This window comes from Cavia porcellus, unplaced genomic scaffold (genome assembly GCF_034190915.1).
Source record: "Cavia porcellus strain 051 isolate PalLab524CR breed Dunkin Hartley unplaced genomic scaffold, mCavPor4.1 scaffold_31, whole genome shotgun sequence".
NCBI classification, from domain to species: domain Eukaryota; kingdom Metazoa; phylum Chordata; class Mammalia; order Rodentia; family Caviidae; genus Cavia; species Cavia porcellus.
The window spans coordinates 4,489,905-4,511,053 of record NW_026947514.1 but is presented as its reverse complement, the minus strand read 5'-3'; the positions used below and the strand labels follow the sequence as shown (position 1 = coordinate 4,511,053).

Sequence of the window (21,149 nt, the reverse complement as noted above, 5' to 3'; positions counted from 1 at the left end):
TCGCCTATCATTGCTACCACCACCACCATCACCACCATCGCCATCGTCGCTGTCATCACCAACACCACGGTCATAACTACCACCACCATCACCACCATCGCCATCGCCATCATTACCATCACCATCACCATGTTTATCAGCTGGATGATCACCCTCGTCACCACCCTGATCATCTTCTGAGATTTCAGATCTGCCACCACTCGCGGCTGGTGCCCCACCCTGAGCTGAAAGCCGCAGGTGTACACACAGTTCCCCCTCTTGGGCTCTGCTGTCCTCTGAGCCCGGCAGACCCGCTTCCAGACTTCAGGCTGGGTGTCTGCTGCTTCCCAGTGGGAAGGATGGTTCCAGGGGTTGTGGGCATGTCTGGTCACCATGGGTATCCTGGCTGTGAGGTCGGCAGAGCTGGGCACTAGGCAGATGGGTGCACGTTGCCCGAATCTCCGTGGATCGAGTGGTGCTGTGCCTCACGCCATGGTCCCATCACATGGCCTGTGACGTGTATGTGGTCCAGCTGCTCCCCACTGCCCTGAGACGGGGCGGGGCCGACAGTGGTTGAAGCAGTGTTACCACGTCGCTTGCTGGACCTTCCTTCCACCCTGTGGGCTGGGCCCCGTGGAGGTGGTGTGCATGTGCATCAGCCTTTTGTCCCTGGGTGGCAAATGACCACACGACTTCTCCTGTGGCCCGGAGGCCAGCACTGCATGACACATCCTGAGCGACCCCGGGAGAGGTCCAGGTGTGGGCAGCTTGAGCTCCGGGGAAGAGCCTTCCTTGCCTCCTACAGTGTCCGATGGCCACTGCTCCAGCTGTTAGGGCCAGCGTCTTCCATCATACTTCCTGTGCACGTGGCCGTGGCTGTGTGTGCCGGACTCTGCTCTCCTCTCAAGGGGAGCCTGTGACTGCACTGGGGCCATAACCTAGGATTACCCCACCCCATCCTTAAGTTAATTATATTCAGGGCGACCCTTTTGTTGGCTTTGTTAGGTCACATTCATGGGCCTCAGGGTTAGGACAAAGGTTATTTTGGGGACCATTTTTCAGCCTCTGATAAGGGTTGCAGGTAGAGGCTGAAAAAGAGTGTGGAATCCAGACCCCCGCCCTGACCCCTGAGCCCTGCTGGCACCCAGTTTTGGCACAGGGAGACCCATGTCAGCATCTGACCTCCAGCGCCTCGTGGCAATGAGTGCGTGGCTTTGAGCTTCAGAGAGTGGTGATTCCTTACAGCGGCTGTGGGAACCCGAGAAACCCCTAAGGCGAGGGCAGAGTGTGGGTGGGTGCCTGTGGAGGGAGCTGTCCCCGGCAGAGCCTTCTCTGAACCCCTGCGCCCTGCCGTCCCCCAGGAGAGGTACACCTGCCCCAGCCTCGCCCTGCACCCACGGGAGCCTGTGTTCCTGGCGCAGACCAATGGCAACTACCTGGCCCTCTTCTCCGCGGTGTGGCCCTACCGGATGAGCAGACGGCGGCGCTACGAGGGCCACAAGGTACCCATCCAGTGCCCCAGGGTGGACACTGAGCCCTGGCTTCGGAGCCGCCCTAGGCAGGGTCGGGAGTGGGTGTGGGGCCCTCTGTCTGAGTGGCTTCCAGTTTCTCTCCTGGGGACTGCAGGCCATGTCAGCTGCTGTGTGCTCAGGGCCACCTGTGTGCAGCTGCTGGGCAGGAGAACATTAGGCTGCTCACACCGTAGGGCCATGGGTGGGGCAGGAGCAGGCCAGAGTGCGCAGGGACATTTCCACCCTTTCCTGCCCAAGGCCAGCTCAGCTGGAACAGGGACGGGGGACTGGGGATGCTGCCGGCTCCTGCTGGACCTGCGTCAGGGCCTGTGCCTCTGCAGAGCACCCCGTGGCCTGTGTCCCGGAGCCTTGAGGACCAGGTGAACCCCACTTACCCCCTCCGTGTCTCCTGGCAGGTGGAAGGCTACGCCGTGGGCTGTGAGTGCTCCCCCTGTGGTGACCTGCTGGTGACAGGCAGCTCGGACGGCCGGGTCCTGATGTTCAGTTTCCGTACTGCCAGCCGGGCGTGTACGCTGCAGGGACACACGCAGGCCTGCGTGGGCGTCACCTACCACCCCATCCTGCCCTCTGTGCTTGGCACCTGCTCCTGGGCGGGCGACATCAAGATCTGGCACTGACCCCAGCCCAGCCTGGCCCGGGAGGGCGCGTGTGGGAGCTGCCTGGAGAGAACTTTGGCTCGGCCCTCGGCCCTGGCTGCATCAGCTTCTGCTTGGTCTCAGGGTGCTGAGGGTCACGTGAATGAAAGCACCGGCCCGGTGCAGCCCTGTGAAGGTGTGTCGTGCTGTTTCTTCCGCTGTCTCAGCCCTGGATGTGAGGTGGCAGCTTCCTCTGCCTCTCTGGTCAGAAACCCAGCAGGCAGGGGCTCAAGCTGGGGCAGGCGCCTTGTCCATCCAAGGGCCCTAATCCCCTTCTTCCCAATGCAGTGTAACTGGTGGAGAGCCAGGGTGCCTGGACCGCAGTGGGGAGGGGTGGGCTCCCTCTGGGTGGCTTCTGCCCACTGCCAGGCGCCGTCCCTGCTACCCATGCACCGTGTCTGAGCCCATGGAGGGACAAGATGGGTGGGAGCCGGCGCAGCACCCAAAACCCAGGACTGAAGTCCGGGGTCTTCCCGAAGCCCGGGCAGACTTTGGAGGAGGGGCTTCCTGCCTGTTCCCAGCAGGCCCAGGACTTACGTCTGTTGAGTGGATACACCCAGGCTCCCTGTCGGCCAACCTGGGGTCCGGGGTCCGGGGGCCCTGCTTCCCCGGTGCCAGCTTAATACCCACCCCACTCACCAGCAAGCGCTGTGCTGACCCTGCCCTGCCTGGTGTGCAGCAGCTTGTGCTGTCAGGGGAGGACAAGGGGGGTGACTGCCCATCCCCCAGGCCGTGCAGCGGGATTTGGGCCAGCAGCCAGCTCAAGTCCCAAGCCCAGCACCCAGTTGCCTAGGGCATTGCTTCTCCCAGTCTCAGTTTTCTCATCCATAAAATGGACCTGTGGGGCCAAGCATGGAGATAATGCAAAGGTCATTGTAGGTTGTTACCCTGTCACTTTTATTTAGGATACCTGTCACCCAGATCCATGTCTCTGAGGTCTATTTTTTTCTAGCTGACCTGTAGCCCTGACCACCCCCCAACCCCGGACTCCCCAGGGCTCCTTGTGGTTGCTCTCTAGTGCTGCATGTGGTTTCTCAGCCTAGGATGCTGGCTGCCACCGCCCTTTGTGGGGTGCTGGCCTCCCTGGGTCTTGTCTGCCTCTCTTGTAGAGACCGACTTTGATCCTTGGCGAGGTGTGGGGGAGTTTGCCATTTGCAATGTTAAAAGAAGGCTAAACTTGAAAACATGGGGCAGGAGGTAAGAAGCAGGGCTCCCCCTCCACCCACCTTCCCGGGCCTCTGTCCTACCTTTAAAATCTGAAATGCCACGGCCTAGGCTGTCGTGGGGAGAGACAGCTGCAGCTCGACCTGCTAGGCGTGGCTTGACTTGTATTGTGAGTGGCACTTGTGTTCCCCGTGCATGTTCCCGTAGTGCCCACCCAGAAGGGAAAACTGACCCATGGGCGTCCTAGCACTTCCCAGAGAGCACACGGCCACTGCAGGCCAAGGTGAGATGGCTGTGGGTGACGGGGGTGGGCAGTGCCCAGGTGGGGTTCACCCAGGCAGATGGGGACTGTGGGTAACAGGTCCATTGCATCTGAGGGCAGATTCAGGGGGAAGCTGAGAGCTGAACCCCCGAGGTACCTGGGAGCCCTGAGCAGTGTCCAGAACTCCTCTGTGTTTCCTTTGTCTGGATTACTTGATACACTCCTACTAACCCTTAAACACCCAGCACAAGCCTCTGCCTCCGACCCCTTTCTCTCCCAGTGGGACAGTGAGGACCCCCTCTTTGTAGGTGCCACAGGCTGCACTAAGATGTGAGGCTAATGTGATGGGGTCTGCCTCCCTCTTCTACCCTGAAGCTCTTTGGGACACCGCCAGGTCTCTTGGCCAGCCTGGCTGGACAACTGGCTGTAGGAGGGGAGTGCCGAGCCCAGCCCAGGGGGTTCTAGAGAGAAGTGCTGCCGCCCAGAGCTGCAAGCTCTTCAGCCCCTGGGTCCCTGGAGCCAGCTTTGAGCCAGGGCCACTTGGGAGCAAATGAAGTGCTCTGCCTCTAGTGCAGGGGCCCGGCAGGCTCAAGTGCTTGGGGACGTGGCACCTGCAGCTGGGGTAAGCTTCAGGGCATGACCTGCGTCAAGGTAGTCCCCAGGGAGCCTGGTGGGGCAGGTGCAAAACCCCCTGGAGAAGGCGGCTCCATCCTTGGCCTTGCAGGACCCACGAATGCATTTCTGGGGCACTTGTGGCAAGGAGGCCCTCGCATGCGGAGAAGGTGGAGACACTGGCAGGAGCTGAAGGAGCAGGACTCCACGTGAGGGCAGGACAGGACAGGACTGGCCCCAGGCTGTGCCTCTGTCTTCCCAGAAGTCAGACAGGACTGGGAAAGCACTCCAGCACGTGGAAGCTACAGAAATGTTAAGAGCGGGAGTCACGAGACCTCTGTGGCTGTTTCGCTGTGGCATGAACACAGCAGAGGGAAATCTGTGAGCCGGACCCAATGACAGGCCATGGCATTGTACTGGGGGAAGGGAGGGTTAAGGAGGTACAGGAGGGGAAGCAGGAGGTGGATGGACACAGCTCGAGGGGCCACCAGGGGTCCAACGGGCAGAGGTGTTTTTAAAAAGTAATAGTTACATGTTCCAGATGATGGAATCCACCAACCCCAGATAGAGATCCCTGTGACCTCTAAAAAGGGACCCTACACCCGGACAGTTGGGGGACACTGCAGAAAACAAAGTCCAAGCTAAGCTTGGAGCAGCCAGAGGAAAGGAGAGAGATGACTACGGAGGAAGAGACAGCACCCAGAGAACTGTGTCCCCAAAACAAGAACAGCAGGGTAGACATTTTCAGCAGGGTAGAAACAGCTTGCAAGCAGCAGGCTCACACTAAGGAAGTGTGAAGAAGGCATTTGGGGTAGAAAGGAAGACGGGGTACAGGAATCGCGTGTGGGACACATCCTGGGCAGTGGGCTGGGGGGACTCCAGTGCCAATCAGGGGTGGCCCTAAGTGCCCTGGGACCCTGGAAGTTGGGGAGAAGAAACAACCCAAAGGCAGATTCTCTCCACGGGTGTCTTTTATTAATGAGTGCAAAACACAACACTGACCAGACAGGCATGCTTCACAGAGAGGAGGGCGGGGACGGGGCCTCATACGTCTGAGGTAGAGCACAGTGGGGTCGGGGGGGTGGGGGGGTGAGCACCGGCCGTGTGGGGCATCGTCCCGGCCCACTCGGGATTCGGGCCTCGGTGGAGCTCGGGGTGTGCTGGCCGCACGGGGAGAAATGGGTTTTAAAACATCTCCTATCCCCTCTTGTGGACAGAGCTTCGGGGTCCCCTTGCCGCTGGCTTGCCGGGTGTCTCCCCGCCACTGTGGAGTCTGGTTGGTCCCCTGCTGGGGACGGGCCCCACGCACCCTCACCGGAAAAAGAAAGGAGCTTTGTGTTGAAAACGCCAAGGCTGCCGTCCAGGGAGCTGGAGGCCAAGTGCGTTAAGAAAGACCCTTTGTCTCTATAAAAATAGTTTCACCTTAGAAAAGGGGGGCTGCTCACCGCGGGCGGGGACGCTGGGCGTGGAAAGGGTCTACGTGGGCCCGCCATGGCGGGGCTGGGACGGACGATCACAAGGGCAAGGGGCCTCCTCTCGGGCTACACGGGTGGGGCGCAGAGGGGACCTGGCGGGACGGGCCCCTGTTGGCAGGGGCGGGGCGTGGGCAGGGCGGCGCCCCTCGGGCGCACTGGGCCTGTGCGGCTGGCACAGGCGCTCAGTTGAGCAGCGTTCCGTAGAGCTGGGCCTTGGTCAGGCTGTCCTTGCGGCTCAGCCCCGAGCTGCCAGTCCGCGGGAAGGCCTGCGGGGGCCCCGGGCGGGCGGCGGGGTGCATCTCCGGCGAGGCCTCCATGGAGCTGGGCTCCAAGGAGTCCCTGGAGCCAGGCTCCGGCTCAGGGCTGCTGCCAGCCCCGCAGAGCTGCGCCCCGAGCCGGTCCCCGTCCCCGTCCCCGTCACTGGCTGCGTAGCCGGGGAGCGGGTCAGCGGAGCGGCTGGGGCTGAGGCTCAGGCCCCTGCCCGCCCGGAGGAAGCAGGGCTCTGCCAGGTGGCCCTGGGACAGGTCGTCGCCCTCCGAGAAGCTGTCGGCCTTGTAGGTGGCGTAGAGGGGGCTGGCGCGGCCCTCGGCCTTCCGGCCCGGGCTGCCCACGCTGCCACCGTAGTAGCGTTCGGAGAAGCTGCGGGGCGAGGCGCGGCCCGCCGTGGCGGCTGGGTAGGAGTAGGCACCGATGTCCTCGACGCTCAGGGGCCGCCAGTGGCCTCGCATGTCGTCCCTGGCCATCCGGGCGGACCCTGGCTTGGCCCGCAGGCTCCACAGGTTTGGGGGCATCAGGGCCTGCTGGGGGCCCGGGGAGGCCGGGAAGCGGAAGGACTCGGCCGGGTACGGGGACATGGTCCGCGCGAACCCCGGGGCCACCTCGGCCTCCAGCGGGGAGGCCACCGCGGCCGCGGCCTTGGCGAAGCGAGGGCTGCCCTCGTAGGCGGGCGGCTTGCGGCTGAAGAGCTCGTCGCGGCTGCTCAGGTAGATCGCCCGCTGCGAGGCGGTCAGCGTGCTGGCCTGCGCGTGCTCCTTCTCCTCCGACGTGGCGCTGAAGCTGGAGTAGGAGCTGGACGTGGGCAGCGAGCCCGCGTAGCCTGGGAAGGCATCGTGGCGGAAGCTGGCGGGGAAGGCCGCCGCCTCGGCCTCCTCCTCCTCCTCGGCCGCACTGTCGGTGGAGTTCTGGGCCTGCAGGAAGCCCACGTCGTCCACGGGCGCGTCCACGCTGGGCCGCCGGTCGAGCTGCGGCTCCTCGGGGTGGTAGAGGGCCGAGTCACTGCAGCAGATGTCCTCCTTATACGGGGACCGCGGGCCGGACTTGTCCACGCCGTCGCGGAAGGCCAGGTCTCGGGCCGAGGCGTCGGACAGGTGGGAGGACAGGCTGGCGGGGTCGGGCTTCTCCAGCACCTTGGCGATGACGCAGGTGGGGACGCTGTCGGCGTAGGCCGGACGGCAGATCGGGGAGGGCAGGCTGCGGCCGTGCTTCTCCAGGTGCAGGCTCACGCGCTCCTGGAAGTCCGAGGGCAGCTGGAAGGGGCGCAGGGAAGTGGGGTGGTTACAGGTGGCAGGTGGCTCAGCTCTGGCCCTCCGGCTGAGGACGGTCGCCAGTGTGATGGACAGGCAGACAGACAGACAGACTGACAAAGGGGCCTCCCAGGTTGGTCTTGACACATCTAGGGGTGCTGTTGGCTCCTGGGGACCTCCAAACCTTGACCCACACCACCCCATACTGACGGGGGCCTGCTGAGCCACCTGTCCCAGCTGCTGCCCTGCAGAGGGCTGACCTGTTCTCCCAGCCCTGGGTTCCCCACCTCGGTGTCCCGCTGCTGAACAAGACAGACTTAGAAACAGATGCAACAAAGATTGAGGGTGAGGGCCAGATGCCTCGTGGCCCCCATGAGGGCATCTGGTGCCACAGGGGATATTGAGCTACTGTTTGATCTATTTTGTGAGTGTGTCAGCATGGCCCACGCCCAAGGAAAGGGACCAGGGACAGGGCTGGAGTCTGTGACTAGGTGGGGTGGGCAGGGAGGCGGGGCCTGGCTGGAAGGCCTTTCTGGGCCAGCTCCCGAGGTGACAGCAGTTGGGCCATGGCTTCTGCCTGCCCCTCCTCCTGAGACCCACTTCTCATCTTAGAGACAAGGACCTCTGCAATTGGGTCCAGACCTCAGGGCTGCTGTGAGGTAGGGGACAGGGGTATGGGCAGCATGGGTGGGGGTCGGGGGCTCCAGGGACACCAGCAGCTGTCCAGCCTGATGGAGGCCGTCGACGTCACAAAGGCCAGGACCCGTGGGCGAGGAGGGACAAGGGGCTCAGGCTCACCCGGCGTCTTCCTCCTCAAGGGTGGGGGGTGGCCTCGGGATGGGGCCGGCCCGAAAGGAGCCCAGAGTGGTCCTGGGGCGGGGTGGGCCTGGCTGCGGGGTGGGGTCACATTACCTCGGACACCTTATGGACCCTGCCGTAGGTCTGGCTGCACTGCAGCAGCTGGGCCGCTAGATTGCAGTCCTTCCTATAGAGCTCCTAGAAAAAAGAGAAGGTGTTGGCACCGCTCACCGGCCAAGTCCCGAGCCTGGCCAGAGCCCAGGGCCTGGCGGGCAACGGGAGGGGGCGGAGCCGGCTGCGTGGCTGGCACCAGGGTGACAAGTGGCCTGTTCCTTTCTGGCTTCACGATGCCTGATCCAACTGGAGCTGCTGGTGGGGGAGGGCCCTGCCGGCCACTGGTCCTGTGGCTGCTCAGATGGCTCCCGGGCTGGCCGCTGGGTGGGGGCTGCGGCAGAAGAAAGGCCCCAGCTGGCCTGCCTGGTCTAGGTTCCCGCTCCCTGGGCTTGCAGGGGTCCTTCCAAAGATGGGGGGTACACAGCACTAAAGAGGGACCAAGATGAGTCCCAGCCCTGCCACCCAGGTCCCATTCCTACTTGCACTGGGTGGCCTGGTGCTAGGGCTGGGCAGGGGCGGACAGGTGTGTGACCTGAGTGCAGGCGAGAACGGCTCAGCCTCTGAGCCAAAAACAGATGCAAACAGTAGAGGCTATCAAGGGGTCTGGTTTGGTCTTTGAAAATCTCTGTTGCATGTGCCTGTGGGCGTACGGGAGTTTGCACCCCTCCAGGGAGCCCCCACTGCATCACCCTGCAGGGGCCCCTGGGCTGGGGCTACTGCTGCGGTCCTGCTCAGCGGGATTGTCCTGCACTGCCCTGGTCGCCACCCCTTGCATGAGGCCTCCCAGGAAAAGCACAGCTGGCTGACAGCGAGCTGGCCATGGGCACCAGGCAGCTATGGGAACTGCCCAATCAGCCTCATTGCCATAGCTGGCCAGGGAGGCCACTAGGAGGAGTGGGTGGCCCTGGACAGATTGCCATGCTGCTCATCACTCCAGGGGAAGATGCAGCAGTGACCAAGGCCCTGGGCTGGTGCCAGAGCCCCTGGGCTGTCCATGTCTAAGGCCGTCAGGTTTGGGATTTGCAGGGACCTTCCTGAGGGGCCCGAGGAGGAGGTGTTTGTGGGGCTGTTGCAGGTAGGGGACAGGCAGAGTCTTATCAGGCAGTCTTGAATTCAAATTCTGCCTCAGCCTGTGAGTGACCACAGGGTGACCTGGGAGACCGTCGAACTGGCTGTGCCCAGTTTCCTCATGTGCACCAGCCCAGCAAAGTCAGCCAAGAGTGGTGGCAGTGGTCTTGCATCTCGGGAGGGCCATGAGTCTCCTGCCACAGCCACACTCCTTGCAGGAGTCCTTGGTGCCGGAACCTCATCACCTTGGTCAGTGGGGCCCGTTCCAGTCAGCCACCAACCTCCATGTCCCCAAGCCCCAAGGCCACCTCTCGGCCCTCCCCTTACCTGGTGCCTGAGTGCCGGCTGGCTGCAGGCCACTGCACTGCCTGGTATCCCCCACCCCACGCCCTGCCCCAGCCGCTCCCTCTCAATCTTACAGGCTGGCTGTAAGACCCCTTCGCTGAGTCTGAGGGCCCTGCATGCTGGCCTCCTCTCTCCTTGTGGCAATCTCAGCACCCCTGGGCAGCCCTGTGTCCCCGATGGATCCCCACTGCACCTTTGCCTGCCCCTCCCAGCAGCCCCGGCTGGGGAAGGGTACCCTGTGCTTCCCCTTCGGCTGACTCTACACCCCTGGACTCGTCGCTTGCCCTTCCTCCATATCCCAGATCGTGGTCAGTCCCCTTGGCTCCGCTTTGGAACACAGCCAGAACCCTCGGGCTTGTCCTGGCCTTCACAGCCACCAGCCTGCCGTCACCTTGCTGTGGCCCTGCAGCCAGTCTGCACACCACATGACAGTCAGTAAAACAACGCATGCGGGCGCTCTCATCCTCTACTCAGGACCCTGCCGGGGCCCTGATCCCCTCCGAATCCAGCTTCCTGGTAGGACCTGCACCAAGGCATGGCTGGGGGCTACCTGTGGCGTCTTTGCCACTCTCGGAGGTCCCCAGGCAGTCCTTGGCCCCTGGGGTTCTCCAGTCTGGAAGAAATGCTCCATCCCAGACGCCTGTGTGACCTGGTCCCCTTGGCCCCCGGCCTCTTCTGGAAACAGCCTGATAGCACGGTCCGCCTCTTGTCCTACTGCTGCCCACCACACCCGGCCCTTCCAAAGCCCTGCACTCTGTGTGGTCACCTCCTTACTGTCTTCCCCGCTCCGATGTAAACTCCTCTTGTTTGGGCCGGTGTTGTTCACCGTCCTCTTTGGAGCCATGTAGGTCTGGCCAGACTAGATGCTTCTTTGCAAAGCATCTTCAGCTGCCAGGGTCCCTACAGCATGGCTAGGCCTCCTCAGGGGTCCCTGAAATCAGGCCCACGGGTGGCACAGTTCCCATGCGACCCTGAGGGTGGCCCAGGGCAGCAGGCCTGAGTGGCCATGTCCCACCTTGGGCTCAGACAGCTTCACCTGACACTGGACAACACAGCCTGGAATTCTAGGCTTAAGTCCTTGCAGCAGGAGGTCTGCCGGGAGCCTGAGGTCCCTGTCTGCCTTGAAGTCCCAAGTGCCCTGTCCATTCTCGTCCCCTGTGCCACATGGGGCCCGAAGCACCCAGGTCACAGTCACCTTGCCTGTCCCTGATTCCTGGGGAGCCCTGGCATCTGTCTGGTGCCCTCTGTGGGTAAATGCCCCAGCACTCACGTTGTCCTCCGACAGCTTGTCAATGGTCACCTTGGCCTCCAGCAGGTGGCTGTTGAGGGCGACAATCTCATGGCTCAATGCACGCTTTTCTTCCTCATAGTGCTGCCCCTGGAGGGCAGGGGCGGGCGAAGGAGGTGGTCAGAGGTCAGTGCACAGCAGCTGGCCGAGGCCCCTGGGTTCCCCTGGCACCTAGCAGTAATGAGGTGCTTGGAGGACTAAGGGTGGGGTGCAGGGTGGACTGTGGCTGCAGGTGGCCTCACCATGCGGTACAGCTTGTCCTCCAGCTCCTGGTTGATCCTCTGCAGTGCCATGTAGTTGGTCTGGATCCTGCAGCGAGATGCAGCAGAGGTCACTGCCGAGCAAGGCCCCACCTTCCCACAGCCCTGGGGGTCACACAACCCCTGAGTGGGTTGGGTGAGACCCCAGCACCAAGTGCCCCAAGCAGCCATAGCCTGGGCCCGAAGGTGCTCCGGATGCAAGATAAATCTCCTCCAGGCTTCCCCAGGTGAGGTACAGGGCTGCACTGCTCTCTGCCCCCCACAGGACTTCTATGGGCAAGAGACTGTGGGCCTTCCCACGGCTCCCTTGCACCCCACCCGCGCCTCTTACAAGCAAAGCTTATGCGATACAGTTTGGTGGCACATTAGCAGGAGGTGCCAGAGACCTAACAGATACCAAGATGTAACTCTCCTGGCTGGAGGAGGCCCTGTAGGGTGGGAATCATTGCTTCTACAGCTGGTGGCAGGGACCGGGGCCCACGTCCGTCCATCCATCCCTCCATCCGCTAGACAATCTGGGTGTAGTGTTACTGCCCTATCTTGCTAGCCCGGACATAGACACAAAAAGGTGCTTAAAGCAGCAGGTGGCGGAGCGGACCTGACCACTTGGCTTCCACCCAACTGGGTGGTGACACGCAGAAAGCCCAGCAGGCTTGGGCTGCTTGGGGACGGACAGACAGCCCTCCTGCGAGTCATTGGAACAGCACCAGCTGGTACTCTATAAATATTTGAAATGAACTAAAGCAACAGCAGAATTTGCATCCTCTTTGCATATTCTGTTTAAGAAGACAGGAAAGCATGTAATATCTTTTTTAACCCATCTTAAATGTGAAGAAAAAAATTTTTTAAAGAAAAATTTGTTTTTTAAGGGAGTCTGGTACTTCAATGTTTCATTAGCTTCCTGCCCTGCAGGGGACGGCTGCTAAACTCTAGCTAGTCTCACCAGCATCGCTCTCCAACCCAGCCCCCGAATGCAGTCTGGGACACCAGTGGTCACCTGGGTGACCGGCTGCTGCCACACTGAAAGTGGGAGCAGGGCGCAGAGCCGGGTGTGGAGAGTGCCCGGTAAGAGCCCGTTCCAAGCAGCAGCCAATCCTAGGTTCACATCTGAGAGGCACTAAATCTGACTGGGGTCCGTCTGAAAATGGGGTCACCGGCCCCGCCCACCACCCGGTCCCGCCCACCTCCCTGCCCATCGCGCCCCGCCCCTCACCGGCGCAGCTTCTCGGTGACCTTCTCCAGCTCCTCCTGCGCGCGCCGCAGCTCGATCTCCAGGTAGTGGCGCGTGGAGTCGAACTCGGTCTCCAGCTTCTCCAGCTTGTGCGTGGTGTAGGACAGCCGCTTGCGCAGCTCGCCCTTCTGCTCCTGCAGCGCGCTGCAACGACACGCGGGGATGGCCCGGACCCGGGCGCTGAGCGCGGGGAACCCGAGGCCCACATGGGCCACCTGGGACGCGCTGTGGGTGCGCACCCTGCAAACCACCGGGTGGATTCGCGCGCGTGCGCACTCGCGCGCACACACATACACTCCCCTTAAGGCGGCGGCACTCAGGACAGATGCCCCCCTCAGGAGTCAGGAGTCAGGGCCTCTGACGCTAAGCCAGGTTGCCCAGGTCTACCTTTCATCAGTGTCCTTCCTGCGAGGCCCCTTTAGGGGGCACTGGCCTCAGAACCTTGCTACCACGTGGTATAAGGCGCGCCTGGAGTCCAGGGGTCCCTGACTTTGTCCCTTTTCAGCACCAGTCCCTGTCCAAGCCTGGCGCCCTGCCCCTGACCACAACCACAGCATTCTGGCACCTCTGGTGAAGCCAGGGTCCCCACCTCGGAGGGTCAGGAGGTCCACAATGCCACCTGCTCCTCTTTCTTCTGGAATCCCCCTCCCCGCAGGAGGAGGACTCCCTCAGCCCGAGTGTCTTGGGCTGGAACTGGGCACTGGGCCACCCGTCCCGAGCCTGGGTCAGCGTGGGAACCTGCTGGGTGTCTCTGGTGGGTTTGCTATGGAGGAGGGACGTGGGGGTGTACAGTGCCCATTCGGACTGGGCTGGCAGGAGGCCTGCGGAGGGCCACACGGGAAACCCCTGCCATGTGCTGTGGAACACTGGACCTGCATCTGGGGTCCCCGGCACCACACCGAGTGAGAGGGCCCTTCCCCCGTCACAGGTGTCCCCAGGTTGGGTCCCTGTGAGCACATGACACGTGCTACTGCAGGTACCATCCCAGCAAACCTCAATTAAGGTTCTTGGATTCTTGCCCAGGTCTATATTTTAAAAATAAATAAAAATAAGGAGTTGCTTATGTTTTTTGAGAATCTCGGCGAAGGGCGGGGTGGGTTAGTCCCCGAAAGAGATGCAGAATACCTGGGGAAGCCCCAGACAGGCGCAGCAGCTGCCCACGCGAACTCACTGGAAGGTGCTCTGCCGACCCCTCAAGGTGACCTCCCACCGCAGCCCGACCCCATGCCTTCCACCTGACGCGCCTCGGTTTCCCTGAGACCTCTGCCTGCAGCCCCTCCACACCCCTGTCTCTTCTGGGCCCCCTTTCCACACCCCGTGCCCTCCCAGCCCCGACCCCGCCTTCACTGGCATAACCCCCACACACCCCGTCCTCTATATTGCGCCCATCGTGGCCCCTCCGCTTCCCCACCTGCTCACTCTGTTCCTGGGTCCTCACAGCAGAGATTGGGACCCCAGCCCCTGGGGAGCCAACAGTCCGGAAGGAGGTGCTTGCTCGCTAAGGCCGGCCAGCAAGGACTCATTCAAGGAACACCAGCTCCAGCCCTGTGTACCCTTTCAGACACACCAGCTTCCAATACAGCTCCCAGCCTGCTCCGGCTCTCACTGCTGATGGCCCTGGCTTGCCCACAAGGTGTCTAGGCTTTGTCCTCCCCATATTCTGGTTCTGTCACTGCCACAGATCACATCTGGTTCGCCCCAGCAACTTTCCTGTCACCTTGAAGGTCAACCCTCCCCCACATCTGGCCACACTGGGACCCCTTGCCCAGGCTTCCCACCAGCTGCGGCTTTGCTTAGGCCAACTGCCACTTGATAGACCTTTCTGACACTCATCTTCCCCTGGCCACGCCCTCAGACCTCAGTGCCACGCCCACCCCGCATCCATGGCCACACCCATCAGGTCCCCATGGCCACGCCCACTCTAGTCCCGCCCATCAGATCCCACGGCCACGCTCCACAGACCTCAAGGCCACGCCCCCAGTCCTAGGGCTACGCCTTAGCAGACTGTCTGCCCCCTCCAAATTAGTCACAAAGTCCTGCTGGCTCAGCTTGTCAGAAGCTCTGGCCAGGGAGGGCTTTGGGAGGTTACTTGGGTCCGGCGTGCTTCCCTCCCGGTGCACTGATTGGGCCCCACCTGCCTGTGGCCTGTTTCCACCCGGCACACCTAGACACCGGGAGGGAGGCCATCGCTGGTCCCTGCTCCATTTGGCACTAGACCTGCCCCGCATGAAGGTGTGATGTTGGGGTGGCGCTGTGTGGAGATGGGTGGGGCCTGGTCCCACTCAGGCGGTGTGTGTCCTGGTCCCTTCCCCACCATCAGGGAGCCCCTGATGCAGTAGGGACTGAAGGGTCTCCTCCTCCCCCAAGGTCAGAGCTGGACGGGGAGACAATGCCCTGCCAGCTGGCCAGAGACCCCTCCCCTCTTGGAGCCCCCTGCCTGTCTCAAGGAGGTGCACACACACATGGGATGGATGTCTGGGGACACACAGACACTGAAGAATGGAGGGAGATGCAGGTGTGTTACCTGTCCCAGAGCGAGGGTGAGGACCTGGCCAGGCGGCCCTGCAGGACTCGGGGCTGCCCGAGGCACGAGGGCACCCAGGGGCTGCGTAGCCTGTGGGCGAAGAGGACAGAGCTGCTCAGAGCAGGTCGGGGACAGGGTGGGGAGGGCAGGGCCCACCGCTGGGTGACCAGCCGCTGCCCTCGGTGTAGACCAAGAGATTTGGGGAACCTGTGTCCCCTGCAGGACAAGAGCTGTCTGTGTTGTGGCAGAGACAGGGCCGCCAAAAGCAGGAGGGGTCCCACCTGGGCACCTGCCAGTCCACGCGGGGCACTGAGTGGCAGAGTGCCCGGTCACCTGCTGGGGCTTATTTTTGGTGTCCTGTCCCTACCCACAGGCCTACACCCACTGCCTTAGCCTGGAGTGTCACCTTACTTGGCCCAACTGGGGTCTGCAAGAGCCAGGCATGTCCTGGGCACTGTGGATCCTGGGAACATCTGGACTGGCCAGCAGACGGGTGAGAGAAAGGATGGTGGCCTGGAGAACTACAGGACCTTCTCAAGCCCCCGGTGTGTGTGCTGTGTAGCTGTCCCTTCCTGAGTCTGAACTCTTGGGGACCCCTGAGTGGTGGGGATGCCCCTGCAGCCTTGCTGGCCATGGGGCTGGGCGTGGGATTCGGGCTGTAGCTGAGAAGAGTTGGTTCTGTTTACAAAGCCTCCGGCGCAGGCCCCAAAGCCAGGCTTCCAAAGGCCTCAAAGATGGGCAGATGTACGATCACACGGGGAGCGCAAGCAATGTAATCCCATTTAGAAGAACTGCGAGGACCGTCATGGGAGGAGGAAAAAAATGTTAATTTGTTATGCCTGGGTGGTAGGACGCTGGGTAATTGAAAAATTTTTATAGGTTTCGGGATTTGTCATATTTGCTACGGATGAAAAAGCAGGGGGGAAAATTACTGCACCAAGACAAAAAGGAAGTCAGTACACGCATTGGTCTGAGGGCCCAAGGGGCGAGGTCAAGGGAAGCCCCCACCCTCCAGGGAGAGGTCTCAGTTTCCTCATCTATAGGACGGAGTCTTTGCCCCAGGTTCCACGGCTGACTGGCAGAACTGTGGCTTGGGGTCCGGCACACTGGGGGTCGGGGACAGGGTTGGGCATGCCTTGGACTCTGCCGGATGGGCTTCCGCATCATCCGGTCCCAGGGTCCCCTTGACAAATGGCCCAGTGCTGTTGAAGACCCAGGGGGTGCACAGGGGTGCCCCCTCCAGAGCCTCCAGAAACACCTGGTGGCTTCAGATCCCCGAAAGAGGCTAACCGAGGCCATGGGTGGTACCCCCCTTGTCCCCAGCCCTACCTGCAAGTCCCTCTGTAGTGGGGTCTCTCAAAGTCAAGCTCCCAGGAGGGTGGCAGAGCTCAGAGCTGATAGACGCTGGGTGGGAAACTGAGGCCTGGGGAAGGGGTGAGCCACGAGAGAAACCGGGACCTGAGTGTGGTCACTTGCAGGGTACTTGTCACGCACCTCGGACCACTCTTTGGGCTGTGGTCTCCTCAGCCCATCAAATCACCCTAAGAGAGTGACAGGTGATACCCAGCTGGGCTGGGCCACAGTCCCTTGGGGGCAAAGCAAGTGTCAGGGTAATGGGCTGACACTCAGGCCTGCCCCCCAGTGTCCTGGAGAGGAGGGGACCTTGGGTAACCATGCGGGCAGAAGAGAGACCTCCTGCCTCTTGCCCTGTCAGTATCCTCAGCATGGCAGCAGCTGGAGACAACCAGCCGGGCGTCATCCCAGCTGGGTGCACGGGCTCCAGGCAGAAGGAAGCAGAAGGTTCCATGTGTGGCCACCCAGGGGGACACAGTGTCCTCAGGTAGGCTCTGGGAACGCTCAGGGCCTTGCGGTCAGGGCGTGCCAGGCCTGGACCAGGGGCTGTTGCTGCTAGTGGTCCTTCCATTTCATGGTACTGCTGGGGGGGGGGGGCGCTGAGCCCATGCTCCATCCTGCTCCAAAGGGGCAAGGCGACCAAGGTCCCAGCAGGGTCCTGCACCTGGCCTCTCACCTCTGTCTATGCTGTCCCTCCCTTGGGAATATCTTGGCATCCCTGTCCTGCATCCTTAGATGTCCTGCTGCCTTTTGGGGGACTCTGACTGATGCTGTCTCCTTTGGGACACCCCTTTGGTCCCCACGCCCTGTCCGTCTCTCCCATGGGCTGTCCTACTGGGGGGCCATACCCATCTTGGCTCCACGGCTCCCCACTGGATGGCATGGCGACAGGGCTGAGCTGAGCTTCAGTGCCACTGTCTCGCGGTCGGGTGGGAGCCCGAGAACCGCTCCTACTCCTGCCCGCATCCAGGCGCTCGTTCCCCCGGGCCCCACCTCGAGCCCTGCATGCACTGACTGCTGCTGCCTCTCATCTCTGGCTCAGCCTGGCCCGGCAGTCATGCTCCAGCAACACCAAATTGCTTGTCATTCTGCACAGGCGACAGCCGGTCTCTCATCTTGGTGACTTTGTCCCTGTGTCCCCTCAGCCAGGATCTCGCTCGTTCCCTCCTGCCCAGGCTGACTCCTTCCCACCTGGCACTTGGGGGCTGCGAACCCACCCCACTTCCCCAGGGTCTATGGCTGTACCCCCTCCTCGCACTGACAGGTGTTACTGGGGTTCAGTCACCATCCTGTTTATGGTGGAGTGCCGGGGTTCCCACACTCAGAACCCACATCCTGCCCTGGTCATGGTCCCCAAGGCCCTTCTGTTTCCAGACAAAGTCCATTGCCCCGACCCCGATCACCACCCTAGGCTTGGCTCTGGACTCCAGGCACACGGGCTTTTGGGGCTCCCTGGACTTCCTCAGAGCCACAGCTCTTGGAGTCCCCTGGTCTTGGGACATTCTGTCCTGGCTACTCCATGCCTGCCCTACCTGTCCTCCTGAAAACCCCTGACTGGGTCACCTCCCTGGGCAGCCCACCGTGACTCTTGGAGGGACACTTACAGTGACCAGGCCACCTGCCTGCCAACCTGGGTCGGTTGCACTTGCTGGGCCCGGGTGCCAGCACGGTGTCTGGTGCACAGCCAGGGCCTGGGCAGCTGTGCTGGAGATGGGGAGGGACTTCCTGGCTGCCAGGTCAGTTGCACTTTCCCTCCTGGGGACCTCCTTGGAGGGTCTGGCACAGATCAGCAGGACTGCCCTCCTCCACTGCAGGGTTGGCAAGCAACAGCCACCCACCCTGGCCCGGGACGTGCCACTAGGCCCACGTGCTCATTCACACTTCCAGCTGGCTACCACTGCCCAGCACCTCGAGCAGGCGACAGAGCTGGGGAGTGAGCACTGTCCCCTCAAGCACCCCCAGGACCCTTCCTGCACACCCAGGAAGAGCTCGCTCTGCTTCCCCTTGACCTTGCTGATGCATCTGCCTGCTGAGGGCTTTTCCCAAGGGCAGATGGGGCACAAGCAGCCAGCCAACACCCTCGCTCCCACCCAGGTGTCCGTACAATCATCTTGTCCTCAGTCCCTCTGCAAGATGAGGAGACGGACGCACAGAAGTCTCAGGCCACAGGACCCGGCTGGGGTGCAGCTCCAGACAAGCATCCCCCAGGTAATGCCAGCTTCTAATCCTGGTGCTGTATACTCCCAAGGTGGGGTCACTGCTCCGTGAGGGTGTGGCTGACCATGCCAGCTTGACATGTGACAGACTAGTGCCCAAGAGGTGCAGGGCCAGCCAAGCAGAGCCGATGGGGCCCAGTGGACAGCAGGACAGCCTGTCATGGCCAGTGCTACTCTGGAGCTGTGACATGTCACCCAGTCCCTGGACACCCTGGAGCTGACCAGTGCCACTCTGCACTAGAAGGGGACTTCCAGTGTCACTACTGTGGCTGCCTCTGGGGAAGTACATTTGCTGTGTGTGTGCATGTGGGCCTCTGGCGCACAGGCAGGTGTGTGTGTATTGCTCTGCACAGTGGACGGTGGTCACAGCAATGCCCCAGCATCCACAACTGGGAGGGCTCTGAGCTATCCTCACTGGGATGGCAGGAAGCCTCGATCTTGATGCCTGCTGTGGCTCCTGCCCCTCCAAACTAGCGGGCGCACAGCCCCAGGGTGACTGTCAGGTCTGCTGTGCCACTCCCCCTGCCACAGACAGGAGCCAGGAGATACCGCAGGAAGTGTGTCATCCACCCCGTCTTATCAGGAAGCTGCAGCTCTGCCCAGCTTCCCACTGTGCCGAGAGAGAACCACGTGCTAGTAGCTGGCATCCTGTGTCCTGATGAGCCCTTGGGGAGGGGGCAGACCTGTGTGTCTGGATTCGGGCAAAGCTGATCAACAATGGCAGATGGACATTGGCACAGGTCCCCCTCCTGCTTAAGATGACCTTGCTATGTTCTGTGGGGGGCTCCATCCACCTCCTCCAGGAAGGCCTCCTGACTTCCATAGGTTAGGGTGGAGGGGCTGTCTGTTGCTCCTCCTCAGGGTCCCAGTGCAGGGCCAGGTACAAGGCAGTGACAGCTACATATGGGGTTCTTGGGAGAGCATTACCAGCCCCAAGAACCCAGCAGCACTGGTGGGGGGATGGCGGCAGTTAATGGTTGGGACTCCAGCCCGTAGGCAAGAAGTCAGACAGTGGTGGCAGACCAGCACCACAGTGCCCACTCCATGCCCTCTCTGTGTAGGTCATGCAGTCTGCTATCCTCACCCTGTCTTCACTAGAACTGGGTTGTAGACAAAAACCCAGGCCCCATGGAGCCATGAGACTCAAAAACATTTATTTGTGTGTGTCTTTTTGAGACAGGGTCTTACTATGCAGTTCAGGCTGGCCTTGACCTCACTTTGTAGCCCAGGTTGGTCTCGAACTCACAATGATCCTCCCACCTCAGCCTCCTGAGTTCTGGGATTATAGGCATGAGCCACCCTGCCTGGCCCGAGACTCAAAATTTTAAACATGAGTCAAGGACATAGCCAAGGACTCCCCAAGTTCAACACAGGGCTCAGCAGACATCTGCTGGCCCAGGGCCTGCAGAGAGAAGAGGTCAGGCGTGCATGGGGCTCTGGAGCTAGGGTGCTGGGAGATAGGGCTCAGGGCCAGGGGCAGAGTTGCTGCAGTGAACCTGTTCCACAGAGGTCCACTCTGGCCTTCACTGGAACAACGGTGAAGGGGTGACAACCATGACGGGTACCATAGGAGGGAAGGTGGCCCACTGCGATGCCTGGTGCCTTCACTGGTGTGGAAGTCTGCAAAATTCCACTCTCAACATTCCCTCCCCTTAGACCAGTGTGGATCCCACCAGTGATCCCATTTCTGGCACCCATTTGCCACAAAACTGATGTGGAATCCAGAGTATTCCCACTTCTGAAACAGAGACAAACCCTGCAGTAGTCCCATTCTAATCTTCCTCAAACCAACTAGACCCCTGTAGGTACCCCAGTTCCAATACCTGATCACCTCCAGGCCAATATGTACCCTTACAGTCATCTCAGTTCTGACACCCATTTTCCCCCAAACCAACATGGACCCCTACAGTAATCCAGCTTGACACCTGATCTCCCCCAAAGCAATGAAGAATCTGCAGTGACCCTAATTTTAACTCCCAATCTCCCCATAACCAATGTGGACCCCTGTGGTAATCCTACTTCGGACATCTGATCTCCCCCAAACCAACACAGACACTATAGTAATCCCACTTTGGACCCTCAACTCTCTCTCAAACCAATATTGACCCTGTGGTAATCTCACTTTGGCCCCCCACTCTCTCCCTAAATCAGTATAGATGCTGCAGTAATGTATTTTGGACACCCATTTTCTACCAAACGAATATGGACCCCTATGGTAATCCCACTTCGGACACCTGGTCTCCCCCAAACCAACACAGACACTGCAGTGATCCCACTTCGGACACCCACTCTCCCCCAAAACTAATATGTACCCTGAGATAATGCTGCTTTGGACACCCATTTACCCCCAAACCAATATGGACCCTCATGGTAATCCCACTTCAGATACCCTGTCTCCCCCAAACCAATATGGACCCTGCAGCAATTCCACTGTGGACACATGGTATCCTCCAACCATTGTGGACTCTGAGGTAGTCCCACTTCAGACCCCTACTCTCCCCCTAACCAATAGGATCCCAGCAGTAATCCCACTTTGGACACCTAATATCCCCAATCAATATGGACCCTCTAGTTAACGCCACTTTGGACACCTGATTTTCACTAAATCAATACGGACCCTGTGCTAATCCCACTTTGGGCACTTGCTATCCCCCAACCAATATGGACCACTGTGGTAATTTAACTTCTAAAACATTCTACCCAAACCTATATGGGCCTCTACAGTAATACTACTTCCAACACCCACTCTCCCCAGCACCAACATGGACCC

At 61.0% G+C, this 21,149-nt stretch overlaps 2 protein-coding genes across 9 annotated transcripts in view; one reads left to right on the top strand and one right to left on the bottom strand.

The window, feature by feature from the left end:
* Window positions 1–2,281, top strand: part of Wdr25 (WD repeat domain 25) — a 128,505-nt gene extending 126,224 nt beyond the window's left edge. For all 4 annotated transcript variants that reach the window (XM_063241414.1, XM_063241411.1, XM_063241412.1 and 1 more), the window contains 2 exons: window positions 1,341–1,481; window positions 1,907–2,281. In XM_063241414.1, the coding sequence (XP_063097484.1) occupies window positions 1,341–1,481; window positions 1,907–2,128 (363 nt within the window). In that variant the 3' untranslated portion in view covers window positions 2,129–2,281. The remainder of the gene's footprint in view (window positions 1–1,340; window positions 1,482–1,906) is intronic.
* Window positions 2,282–5,137: 2,856 nt separating this feature from the next.
* Begain (brain enriched guanylate kinase associated) overlaps window positions 5,138–21,149 on the bottom strand; it is a 38,250-nt gene continuing 22,238 nt past the window's right edge. For 3 of the 5 annotated variants that reach the window (XM_063241408.1, XM_063241409.1, XM_063241410.1), the window contains exons 3-7: window positions 12,269–12,430; window positions 11,038–11,104; window positions 10,778–10,885; window positions 8,095–8,178; window positions 5,138–7,185 (exon numbers count right to left, since the gene is read on the bottom strand). In XM_063241408.1, coding sequence (XP_063097478.1) covers window positions 5,842–7,185; window positions 8,095–8,178; window positions 10,778–10,885; window positions 11,038–11,104; window positions 12,269–12,430 — 1,765 coding nt within the window. In that variant the 3' untranslated portion in view covers window positions 5,138–5,841. Of the gene's footprint in view, window positions 7,186–8,094; window positions 8,179–10,777; window positions 10,886–11,037; window positions 11,105–12,268; window positions 12,431–14,810; window positions 14,901–21,149 lie in introns of all 5 variants that reach the window. The other 2 variants (XM_063241407.1, XM_063241406.1) reach the window with 2 other exon arrangements.